Here is an 11559-nt window from a genome sequence, read left to right on the forward strand (position 1 = left end):
GCTCCAAGCGGAGGAAAACTGAGAGATTTGTCTTTCCCCGGGCTGGTCCCCAAGGCAAACGGGTGTTTTGGGGGACCTTTGCCCAGAAGCAGCTCATCCCCCAGCCCTGACCCCACTGTGGATCCGCTCCTGTGTGGGAAAAGCCTCCTACCTTCATCCCCCGGGCTCTCAGCACCGGTGTGGGGCCTGGCAGGGCACACCCAGGGTGTCCCAAGTGACCCCAAGGCTGGAGGTTTTGGGGGCTCACAGCAGCCCCCACCTCGGGGACCCCTGTCCAAGCTAAGGAGGGTCCCCACACATCCCACCCCCCAGGCTGTGGGCAGGGGGTGCCACACGGGGCAGTGAGTGACTCAGCCCCCCTGGGTGATTTGGGGTGCAGGGTGCTGGAGTCCCACTGGTGCCCCCTAGCCCCCTCCCATCTCCTTGGGTAGGGAAGGCCACACGGCCCCACAGCAAGCGCTGCCAGGCAACCGGTGGGGTTGCCAGGAGACTGGTTGCTAGGAGACAGGCTGGGACCCCCCCCTCACCTCCCCCTTCCCCAGCATCCATCCTGGGGCCTGGCATTGGGGTGTGCCGGGACACGGGGCTGGGGTCCCACCACTGCCTGGCCTGGTTGTGATGGGGGGGCACCACCCCCCGTCCCCCCCCAGTGCCTGATCCCTCTGCTGTGCTGAGGGGGGCACATGAACCCCGGGGGGGCCCCCAGTGCCCACCCCACTGCACCCTGACGTGGGGGACACCCCCGATATCCAGCCCAACGTGTGCTGGTGTGGAGGGGTCTGGCCCAGCTCCCGGCCCCCCTCCCTCCTCCCCCAGGTCCTTCCCATCCTCCCGTGCTCTGTTGACTGTTGGTAGCAACGCGGCAGCTCCTGGAGACGGTTTCTGTTCATCCCCCTCCCCCCCCCATACTCACCCCCTCCATCACCAACAGGCAGGGCAGGCCCTTGGTCACATCGGGGCCCCCCCTGTCTGCACAGAGCCCCCATGGCTGCCCCCCCAGGGCTCCCAGAGCCAGCATCTCCTCACGTTTGGGCTGATTTCCCAGCTGCTGGACTCCTGCCCGTGGCACAGCCGAGATTCCCAGCCTCCCCCAGTTCAGGCCCTTCCTGAGGGTCCCAAACTGGTGACCTCGAACCCCACGACCAGGACACGCTGTCCTCAGGGACTGGGGGGTCCCAGCTTCCATCAGGGGTGTCGTGGCTCAGGGGTGACATCCCAGACACCGGCTGCTGCTATTTTTAGCCTGTTTTCCCGCAGAGCTTGGCTCTGTCTGTCTGTCTGTCTGTCTGTCCGTCTTCTGCCACCATCGATGTGACAGGTTCATTCAGATGGAGAAACAGGGCAGCTCGGGGGGGGGGGCTGCTCTGCTCCGGGGGGCTGGATGAGGCCCTGGCACGTTGAGGGGGCCCCATCGCCCCCCCCGGCTGGCTCAGGGTAGGACTGAGGGGATGGAGGGACAGGGAGGTGCCCACGGAGGTGGTGACACCACCCCTGCCTGTGCCCCCTCCACGAAGGGCAGGGCGAGGGACCCCCCAACCCCGGTGCTGGGGGTAGCAGGTGACCCCATCCCCCTGGGAGGGAGCAGGGGGGGGTCACCGGTGTCCCCACAGCCTGGGTGCCCCGTGCCCCCCCCTGCAGCCCCTCCTGCTCCCTCCGGGCTCTGCGGGAGCCACAAAAAAAGGGAGGCTGAGGCGCGGGGTGGGGGGTCACCGGGGGGGGCAGGAGGAGGCAGGACAGGGCTCGGGGGGGCCTGCCGTGGGGGGCGGGGGGCTGTGGGCGCGCTGCCCGTGGGGAGGGGGCTGCGGCACCGCCCGCGTGTGGGGCGGCTCCGCAATGCGGCAAAACCGGGAATAAAGGAGCAGGGTGGAGGCGGGGGGAGTGGGTGAGGTGGGAAAGACCCCGCTGCCGGGGGGTGGGCCTGCTCTGCCCGGTCCCCCAAAAGCAAAAGCAAGGCCAGCAGGGCCACGGACCGACGTGGTGGGGGCTCGGGGGGCTCCGGTGGCATCGGTGGCTCGAGGAGTGGGTGGCGCGGGGACAGCGGCCACCCCGGCCCTGGGCGGGTGCCAGCACCCAGGATGCCCCTGTGCAGGGAATCGGGGGACACCCTGGGGGTACCCAGGGAGTGAGGAGACATTGGGAGTGCCCAGGGATGGGGGGACAATCGAGGTGCTCAGGGTGTGAGGGGACATGGGGGGGCTCAGGGTGTGAGGGGACATGGGGGTGCTCAGGGACTGGGTAGGTCTGTGATTCTCTCGGAGCCACCCCCGTGTCCCCGTGCTGTCCCCAAACCCTTCTCTGGCCCTTGAAACGGAACCCGGACCCGCCTCATCCCATCCCAGGGCGAGACAGGGCACTGCCCCTCGGGGGTGGGCGCGGGGTGCCCCCCCCGGCCCGTCCGTCCTGCCCCACAGGAACTGCCCCGCGTGGGTTCCCCCGGGGAGCAGCCCCGGGGCTGGCAGGGAACAGGGCGGCGGCGGGCGCAGGAGCCGGCGCGGCGGGAGCCCGCGGGGCTTCCCACGGGAACGGCTCCGGGACCAGGACGGAGCCAGGGACGCGGACAGGGACCACCGGACCCCCGTGGCCCCCGGTCCGGGCAGGGCCCGGGCGCTCCCTGGGCAGATGCGGCGCCTGCGGTCGCGGCCGGGGGGTGCAGGGACCCCTCCTACCACCGGCGGACCCCCCGACCCTATACCCCAACCCCCCTGCCCCTAAAGCCCCCCTAAACCCCCCTAAACCCCCTCACCCCAGTGCTCCCGCGGCCCCGCTGCCCCGAATGTCCTCCCACCCTTCTGACCCCCCGCCCCAGTCTCATCCCGCCCCCCTTTCGGAAGCCCCCCAATCCCACGCCCCTCTATCCCCGCCTTTTCCCCACCCATCGCCCCGCCCACTCAAACACGACCACGCCCCTTCCCAGTCCAGCCCCGCCCCCCGTCCCCCACATTCCACTCCGCTGACGTCACCGCTCCCCCCCAAATTCGAACCTGCCAATTAGAACCGAGGCGGGGCGGAGGGGGCGTGACCAGGGCCGGGGGGCGGGACAAAGTACTCATTGCCCCTCCCCCCTCGTCCCCGCCCCCCTTGTCCCCGCCCCTCGGGGTATAACTCGGGGGGGTCCTCCCGGGGACCCCCGTCTTCCTCCTCGACGGCTGCGTAACGGTTCGGGCAGTGAGCGGCCATGGTGAGCGGGGGGGCTGCGGGACCCCCGGGGCTGAGGGGCGGGGACGTGCCGGGTCCGATCCCCCCGTGTCGGATCCCCCCGTGTCCAGGGCAGCACGTGGAGGGGGGATCGGGGGCTCCTCGCGTGTTCAGGGCGCCCCGTGGGGCTGCCGAGCACTTGCAGGACCTGAGGTGGGGGATCGTGGTGCTCCGTGTGCCCCTCCGGAGCCGTGGACACCCCCCCCCCCGGCCGGGGGTCGCTGCCTTGGGTGCTCCAACCCCCGGGCTGTGCCGACCCCCCCCTCGGGCTCCCTGCCAGCCGCCGGTCGGTACCGCGTGTCCCGGACTCCCACGCAGATCCCGGACACATCCTCAACTCCCCCTCGGGAGAGGAGCCTGCCCCGAGGGGACGGGGGGGTGCCGGGCCCCTCCCTGCCGCCGGGATCGCGCGTGGGAGGGAGCCACGGTGGGGGAGGCAGCCCCCCCTCACCACGGCCCGGGCACAGCCGGGAGCGGCCGCTCCGGGAAAACTTCTCCCAGTTGCTGGAGTTTGCTCCTGTCCCGAGTGGAGCCGGTTGCAGGGGGGGGGCTGCGGTGGGACGGGGACAGCCCAGGGTTGTGCAAGGGCTGGCGGGGAAAAGGGGGCTCCCCATTCCCTGGGGTTTAGGGGTACCCCCGAACCGGGGATGGAGCTAAAAACGTGTCCCTGTCCCCATATGAGCCGTGGGCTGAGAGGACTGGGAATGGTGGGCACTGGGAATAACCCTGGAGAACCCCAACTCCTGATTCTGGGGTGGGGTGTAGGTGAATGGCACCAGCTGCCTGGGGGGGGACAGTGTGGGACCCCCGGAGCTGAGCACCCCCTGCACTGGGTGCACCCCCAGACCCAGAGCAATGGGTGTGTCTGGGCAGGATCTGGCCCCATCCAGCCCTGGGGCCGGGCCCTTCCCAGCTCGGTGCCAGCCCGGGGGGTGCCGGGGTGGCACAGGGAGGGGCCGGAGGGGGTGACCCGGTGCCGTGTGCCCCCGCAGCGCGAGTGCATCTCCATCCACGTGGGCCAAGCGGGCGTGCAGATCGGCAATGCCTGCTGGGAGCTGTACTGCCTGGAGCACGGCATCCAGCCCGACGGGCAGATGCCCAGCGACAAGACCATCGGCGGGGGGGACGACTCCTTCAACACCTTCTTCAGCGAGACGGGGGCCGGCAAGCACGTGCCCCGGGCCGTCTTCGTGGACCTGGAGCCCACGGTGATCGGTGAGGGGGCGCGGGGGGCGGCCACGGGGGGTGAGGGGCGGGCGGTGGGAGCGGGCGCTGGGTGCTGACGGGGCCCGGGGCTCTCCCCACAGACGAGGTGCGCACGGGGACGTACCGGCAGCTCTTCCACCCCGAGCAGCTGATCACGGGCAAGGAGGATGCGGCCAACAACTACGCCCGCGGGCACTACACCATCGGGAAGGAGATCATCGACCTGGTCCTCGACCGCATCCGCAAGCTGGTGAGCGGCCGTGGGGTCCTGCGGGGCGGGTCCATCCCTGCAGGGGTGTGGAGACAAAAGGAAGGCCCAGGTGTCCCTGGGTAGGTCCTTCTCACTCCATCCACACTTTGGAGCAGAGGGCTGAGCTGGCACAGGATGGACCTGCTGCCACCGGGTGTGGGGGCAGGTCCGGGCTGTCCCCCTGTCCCTGCTCGGTGCTGAGCCTCACCAAAGGGAGGAGGATGGGAAGCCCCATGCCCAGGGCAAGGGGAGGGCAGCCCAGATGGTTTGGGTGCTGGTACAGCACTGGTTTGACTGGTGTGGCTGCCCAAGCTCTTTGAAGCTCTGGTTCCCACGCTGGGGCTGGTGCCAGGTCTGGCTGGACCTGCTGCGCCGCCGGCTCCGCTCCGGGAGCTCCCGGGACATCAAAGGCTGAGCTGGCTGCCCGTGGGCTCCTGTGGGATGACGGCTCCTGCTGCACCCACCCTGTGGAGGAAGAGGGGCTGAAGCCCTTCTGGACCTCACTGGGGTGTCTCCCATGAGCTGGAGGATTCATCATGAGTAGTGTCCAACAGGTGAGGTCACGGCCACCCTGTCCTCCATCCTGGTGGCTCCTGCCCTGCTGCTCGGACCTCCCCAAAATATCCTCGTGAGGCCACAGAGAGGAAGGAGCAACGTCTGCTGCCCAGAATAAACATGTCCCCACACCTTGTCTCTCCGGAGTATCCCCCAGTCCCTGTGGGAAGGGACCCCTTTCTCCAAGGGCCTGTAGCTGGAAGCAGAGCTGGGGCACTGTTGCAGGTGCCCCAGGGGCCTGAGATCCTGGGGTGATTCTTTGCCATCCTGAGCAACTGGGTAGCAGCTTCAATTCAGAATTACTGATGGTTTGGTCTTGTTTTCCTCTTCCATTCTTCCAGGCTGACCAGTGCACAGGGCTGCAGGGCTTCCTGGTGTTCCACAGCTTCGGGGGCGGCACCGGCTCCGGCTTCACCTCCCTGCTCATGGAGCGGCTCTCTGTCGACTATGGCAAGAAGTCCAAGCTGGAGTTCTCCATCTACCCGGCCCCGCAGGTCTCCACGGCCGTGGTGGAGCCCTACAACTCCATCCTCACCACCCACACCACCCTGGAGCACTCCGACTGCGCCTTCATGGTGGACAACGAGGCCATCTATGACATCTGCCGCCGCAACCTGGACATCGAGAGGCCCACCTACACCAACCTCAACCGCCTCATCAGCCAGATCGTGTCCTCCATCACGGCCTCGCTGCGCTTCGACGGGGCCCTGAACGTCGACCTGACGGAGTTCCAGACCAACCTGGTGCCGTACCCCCGCATCCACTTCCCGCTGGCCACCTACGCCCCCGTCATCTCCGCCGAGAAGGCTTATCACGAGCAGCTGTCGGTGGCCGAGATCACCAACGCCTGCTTCGAGCCGGCCAACCAGATGGTGAAGTGCGACCCCCGGCACGGCAAGTACATGGCGTGCTGCCTGCTGTACCGCGGGGACGTGGTGCCCAAGGACGTCAACGCCGCCATCGCCACCATCAAGACCAAGCGCACCATCCAGTTCGTGGACTGGTGCCCCACCGGCTTCAAGGTGGGCATCAACTACCAGCCGCCCACGGTGGTGCCCGGGGGGGACCTGGCCAAGGTGCAGAGGGCCGTGTGCATGCTGAGCAACACCACGGCCATCGCCGAGGCCTGGGCCCGCCTGGACCACAAGTTTGACCTGATGTACGCCAAGCGGGCGTTCGTGCACTGGTACGTGGGGGAGGGCATGGAGGAGGGGGAGTTCTCGGAGGCCCGGGAGGATATGGCTGCCCTGGAGAAGGATTACGAGGAGGTGGGGGCTGACAGCATGGAGGGTGATGACGAGGGGGCGGAATACTAGTGCCTTGTCTCTTGTGTTTCACTGTGGTGCTGTTCATTAAAATGGCTCTTTCCACTCCTGCCTCGTTCTTTGTGCCGGGACAATCTGCCTTGTGGTGACCTGGGGGGACGTCCCAGGGGAGGGGGGCCCTGGCTGGGCCGGCTGCCTGGCTGTGCTGCCAGCTGGCACAGGGGCTGTGCTGGGGGACGCTGGGGAGTTGTGTGTGGCTGGGTCCTGTGCTGTGAGCTGGCTGCTGTGAGCCCTGCTGGGCTGTTTGCCACGCAGTCTTGATGTCCCCCTCCCCATTCTGCTGTCCCTGGGGGATGCCAAGTGGGGGGGATGCCCCTGGTAGCCCCCTGTGCGTGGGTAGGACCCAGCCCTGGTGCAGACAGGCTGGGCTGGACGTGGTGCCGGGCTGCTCCTGGCACGGAGCCACTCTCAGTGCGGGGCTCTGCAGAGCTGGGAGGGGGGTCCTGGGCGGGAGGGACCCCCCCCTACAGCCCCTGGACAGGGCACTGACTCCTTCTCGTAAGTGCCGCCCTCGCTGCCCGGAAAGGGGGGGGGTCAGGGGGGGCCGAGCCCGTTGTCCGGCGCTGCCCGCACATGGCGGCTCCCGCAGAGCCGAGTCACGGCTGCCCCGGCACAGCGGGGAGGGACCGGCCCCCCCTCCGTGCGTGCTGAGCACCCCGGGCAGGCCGGGACCCAGCTGGGATGGGGGCTCTGCCCGAGCCCTGCAGCCCCCCCGCCCCTCCCTGCTTTCCAGCTGGGGGGGCTGCTCCTGCTGCCTGGGGGGACCCCACGGGCTCCCTCTCCCGAGCACCCCCGGCCCCTCTCCCCCCACACCTGATGCTGCACCCTCGAGACGGGACCCACCAGCCCCCCCTCCCCGCACCCCCGGGGGGTCTCCGGGCCCCTGCGAAGGGGAACGCCTTCAGCCCCCCGTCCCGCAGCCGCTCTCCCCGCCCCCGGGAGGGGACATCCGCAGCCCCCGGTCCTCCCCCCGACCGGGAGACCCCTCCCCTCTCCTCCGTACCCCCGGGTGCCCCCAGCGGGGCGGAGCCGCTGTCCGCTATAAACAGCCGGTACCGGCGGCCGCCGCCCTCCCGGTGGCACCATGAGCCGCCGCGACCGCGACCCCCGGGCGTCGCCGCCCCTCACCGTGGCCCCGGGGCGGTTGGCGGCGGCGGCGGCGGCGCGGGGCGCGGAGCGGGAGGAACTGGCGGCGCTGAACGATCGTTTCGCCGCTTTCCTGGAGCGGGTGCGGGCGCTGGAGCGGCAGAACGGGACCCTCCGCGCCGCCCTGGGCCGCGCCGCCGCCGCCACCGGGCCCCGCACCGGGCTGGTGCAGGGGGAGCTGCGGGGGCTGCGGGAGCGGCTGGAGCGCCTCGGCCGCGACCGGGACCGGCTCCAGGCCGAGCGGGACGGGCTCGCCACCGACCTGGTGGCCCTGCGGCAGCGGTGGGCGGGCGGCGGGGCCGGGGGAGGCAGCGGGATGGGGACCGGGGATGCGCTGGGATGAGGGATGCACCGGGATGAGGGATGCGCCGGGATGTGGACCGGGGATGCGCTGGGATGAGGGATGTGCCGGGATGTGGAGCGGGGATGAGTCGGGATGAGGGATGTAGCGGGAAATGTGCCAGAGAGGGACCCGGGGATGCGCTGGGATGAGGGATGTGCCGGGATGAGGGTTGTGCCGGGATGGGGACCGGGGATGAGTCGGGATGAGGGATGCTTGGGATGGGGACTGGGGAATGTGCCAGAGAGGGATCGGGGGATGAGCTGGGATGAGGGATGTCATGGAATGAGGGATGTGATGGGATGAGAGCTGCACCAGGGTGGGGACTGGGGAATGCACCGGGATGAGGGATGTGCTGGGACCAGAGGATGCACCGGGATGGGGATGGATGAGCCCCGGGGATGCCAGGGTGGGGACTGGGGGGTGCCCCCGGTGTACTGGGAAGGGGACTGGGGATGCATTCAGCAGATGCTGGAGAAGGCACCAGGGATGCACAGGGAACACTGGGAGGTACTGGGAGATCCGGGCTCTGCGGAAGGACGGGGCACTGGGAGGGGCAGGGTGGGGGCACTGGGAGGGGCAGGGTGGGGGCACTGCGAGTGGACCTGTGTGAGCCCTGGGGGACAATCCATTCCCGTGGGCCTCCAGTGGGGGGAGCCTCCAATAGGAGGCATGAGAGGAGGGGTCTGCACCCTGTCTCCCACCTCCCTCTCACCCCTGCTGTCCCCAGGCTGGAAGATGAGACACAGAAGCGCGAGGATGCAGAGAAGACCCTGGTGCTGTTCCGCAAGGTGAGGGGGCTGGGGGGGGCAGTGCCAATCTCCATCCTCCACCACCCCAGGAAGGGGGGAAGATGGAGGGGGTTCCCATCCCCTCCATGCTGCCCTGCAGCTCATCCCAGCCTCTCCCCCAGGACTTGGACCACGCCACGCTGTCCCGCCTGGAGCTGGAGCGCAGGGTCGAGCTGCTCATGGACGAGATCGGCTTCCTCAAGAAGCTGCACGAGGAGGTGGGGCCCGGGGTGGGGTGGGGGAAGCAGGTCGGGTCCGTGTGCCACGACGTGACGGCCACGTGGCCGCGCAGGAGCTGCGGGACCTGGAGGTGAGCGCCCCGAGCCCGGCGGGGCCGGCGGAGGTGGAGGTTTGCAAACCCGAGCTGACGGCTGCGCTGCGAGAGATCCGCACCCAGTACGAGAGCATCGCCGTCAAGAACCTGCAGGAGGCCGAGGAGTGGTACAAGTCGAAGGTACCCGGGGGCTGGGGGGGGGGGGGGGCGGGGGAGGGGCCGGGGAAGGGGGGAGTTGAGGAGCCCCAGAGCCCCGACTCGCCCGGCCCTCGCAGTTCGCCGACCTCTCGGACGCAGCCAACCGCAACCACGAGGCCCTGCGCCTGGCCAAGCAGGAGATGAACGAGTCCCGGCGGCACATCCAGAGCCTGACCTGCGAGGTGGACGGGCTGAAGGGCATGGTGAGAGCCGGGGGGGGGTTGCCTGGGGGGTGCCCCCCACCCCAGCCCTATGCAGCCCCTTCTCTCCCCCCCCCCCCAGAACGAGGCGCTGCAGCGGCAGATGCGGGAGATGGAGGACGAGTTCGGGGAGGAGATCGGGAACTACCAGGACGCGGTGGGGCGGCTGGAGCAGGAGATCCAGCACATGAAGGAGGAGATGGCGAGGCACCTGCGCGAGTACCAGGACCTGCTCAACGTCAAGATGGCCCTGGACATCGAGATCGCCACGTACCGCAAGCTGCTGGAGGGCGAGGAGAGCAGGTCAGGGGGGGCCCGGCTTGTTGTGGGGTTTTCTTGGGAGGAGGCAGCTCCAGGCCCTGTTCCCACAGGAAAACGAGAGGTTCCCATGGGAGCTTCTTGCTGCTGAGATAAAAGCAAGGCCAGGGGCTGGTGTGGTGGTGGGGGAGCTGCCTCCGGCTCTGCTCCCGGTACCAGCCTGGCAGCCCATGGGCACAGCCCCCAGCTGAGCTGGGATGAAGGTCATGGACTCGAGTGCGTGGAAGGGTTGGGGTCACTGGCAATGCCCAGGAGCCCCAGACCCCCCTCTCACTCTCTCTTCCCCCAGGATCACCATCCCCATGCACCCAACCACCTCCTTCAGCATGAGAAGCTCAGGTGAGGGGTGAGCCGGGGGTCCCTCACTAGGTCTGGGGTCTCTCCTTGGGGGGAGAGACCCTACAGGGATGTGGGTGGGTCCCTGTGCCCCTGCTCAGGGTGCCCGGGGGGGGGCAGAGTGGGCTGATGGCCCCTCTGTGCCCAGTGCTGGAGCCCCAGCCCGTGGAGATCCCGGCACGAAGGACGGTGCTCATCAAAACCATCGAGACCCGGGACGGGCAGGTGAGGCCTTGGGGGGGGGAGGGTCCTGACCTTGGGGGGGGCGACCCTGACGTGGGGCTGACCCCCAAATTCTCCTCCCGCAGCAGGTGGTGACGGAGTCGCACAAGGAGCGAGCGGGGAAGTGACGGAGGGGACCCGCCGCGGTGGCTGCTCTGCCGGACCCCCCCCCGCGTCCTGTGCGGGGCACGGAGCAGAGCGGGGGGGGGCCGGGAGCCCCCCACCCCTAATTCCCGCTGCCGGCACCGTGGGGCGAAGCCGCGGTGTGTCCCTGTGCCTTGTGTCCCCCCCATCCCGTGCCTTGTCCCCCCCCTCTATTTATCGCTATTTATTGTTCTCCCCAGCACAGCCCGCCTGTGTTTTCACAGCGAGCGTTCCCCGGGGGGGTCCCGGCTCCCCTCCCGCCACCGGAGGCGGCACGGGCTGTCCCCGGGGCTGGCGGGTCCGGTGCCACCCCGCGCTGTCCCCTCCGGTGCCACCCCGCGCTGTCCCCTCCGGCCACCCCGCCCCGGGACCGCCAGGGGGCGCCCTCCGCCGCGTCCCCGCTTTAATTGCGCGTTAATTACCGGGTTAATTTACGGCCTGACGAGGCTTCTGGGGCGTGCCCCGATTTCCATAATCGCGTTATTTTTAAGCGGTCTGTTTTTTTCTTTCTTTTTCCTTTTTCGAATCGTTTCCACTGCGTCGTGTTTTAAACGGAATCGTGCGAAAATCGCGTCGTTGCGACGCGAAATTCGCTCGGTTTTGCTGCCTCGGGCAAACTCGGCGTCATTTTAAAGCGGTTTTGCATCATTGGTTGGATCGTTACAGGGAAATTACGCAAAATTGCACCTTAAGCAATTTTTTGCATCATTAATTACATCGTTTTAACCAAATCATGCAAGGCTGTGTTATTTAAAAAATTTTTTTGCACACTTAATTGCATTATTTTAACGACATTTTGCATGAATGCACTTCAAGCAATTCCTGCATCATAAATTCCGTTATTTTAAGAAAATGGCATTATTTTAAGTATTTTTCACATTATTGTCACTTTAAGCAAATTATACTAAATTCCCTTATTTCAGGCCATTTTTTGCATCATTAATTGCATTGTTTTAAGCAGATTTTGCATCACTAATTATTCCGTCTCCGGCTAATTTTGCGTAATTTAATTGTTTTAACCCACTTTGGCATAATCAATTGCGGTATTTTGGGCCATTT

General features: G+C 67.5%; 2 protein-coding genes across 2 annotated transcripts; both read left to right on the forward strand.

Annotated features, from left to right (window-relative positions):
* The first annotated feature begins 1968 nt into the window (after window positions 1-1968).
* Window positions 1969-6576, forward strand: LOC116800094 (tubulin alpha-1C chain). The gene is made up of 5 exons (XM_032713672.1): window positions 1969-1974; window positions 3171-3178; window positions 4188-4410; window positions 4503-4651; window positions 5548-6576. Exons 2-5 carry the CDS (start codon window positions 3176-3178, stop codon window positions 6520-6522), a joined length of 1350 nt encoding a protein of 449 aa, XP_032569563.1. The 5' UTR covers window positions 1969-1974; window positions 3171-3175; the 3' UTR covers window positions 6523-6576.
* A 1039-nt stretch (window positions 6577-7615) lies between these two features.
* Window positions 7616-11231, forward strand: PRPH (peripherin). Its single transcript, XM_032713391.1, has 9 exons — window positions 7616-7959; window positions 8748-8808; window positions 8931-9026; window positions 9101-9262; window positions 9358-9483; window positions 9563-9783; window positions 10088-10137; window positions 10283-10359; window positions 10443-11231. The coding sequence occupies exons 1-9, from the start codon at window positions 7616-7618 to the stop codon at window positions 10482-10484; spliced, it is 1179 nt and encodes a 392-aa protein (XP_032569282.1). The 3' UTR covers window positions 10485-11231.
* Window positions 11232-11559: the final 328 nt, after the last annotated feature.

Source organism: Chiroxiphia lanceolata, chromosome 30 (genome assembly GCF_009829145.1).
Source record: "Chiroxiphia lanceolata isolate bChiLan1 chromosome 30, bChiLan1.pri, whole genome shotgun sequence".
Classification (NCBI taxonomy): Eukaryota; Metazoa; Chordata; class Aves; order Passeriformes; family Pipridae; genus Chiroxiphia; species Chiroxiphia lanceolata.

What these genes read in the sequence shown, in the direction of transcription:
- LOC116800094 (XM_032713672.1), top strand. An exon ending in CCTGGAGCCCACGGTGATCG is followed by an intron (nt 4,411 to 4,502) that starts GTGAGGGGGCGC and finishes CTCTCCCCACAG; the next exon opens with ACGAGGTGCGCACGGGGACG. An exon ending in TCGACCGCATCCGCAAGCTG is followed by an intron (nt 4,652 to 5,547) that starts GTGAGCGGCCGT and finishes CCATTCTTCCAG; the next exon opens with GCTGACCAGTGCACAGGGCT.
- PRPH (XM_032713391.1), top strand. Translation starts at nt 7,616, where the DNA reads ATGAGCCGCCGCGACCGCGACCCCCGGGCGTCGCCGCCCCTCACCGTG. An exon ending in AGGAGTGGTACAAGTCGAAG is followed by an intron (nt 9,263 to 9,357) that starts GTACCCGGGGGC and finishes CGGCCCTCGCAG; the next exon opens with TTCGCCGACCTCTCGGACGC. An exon ending in CTTCAGCATGAGAAGCTCAG is followed by an intron (nt 10,138 to 10,282) that starts GTGAGGGGTGAG and finishes CTCTGTGCCCAG; the next exon opens with TGCTGGAGCCCCAGCCCGTG.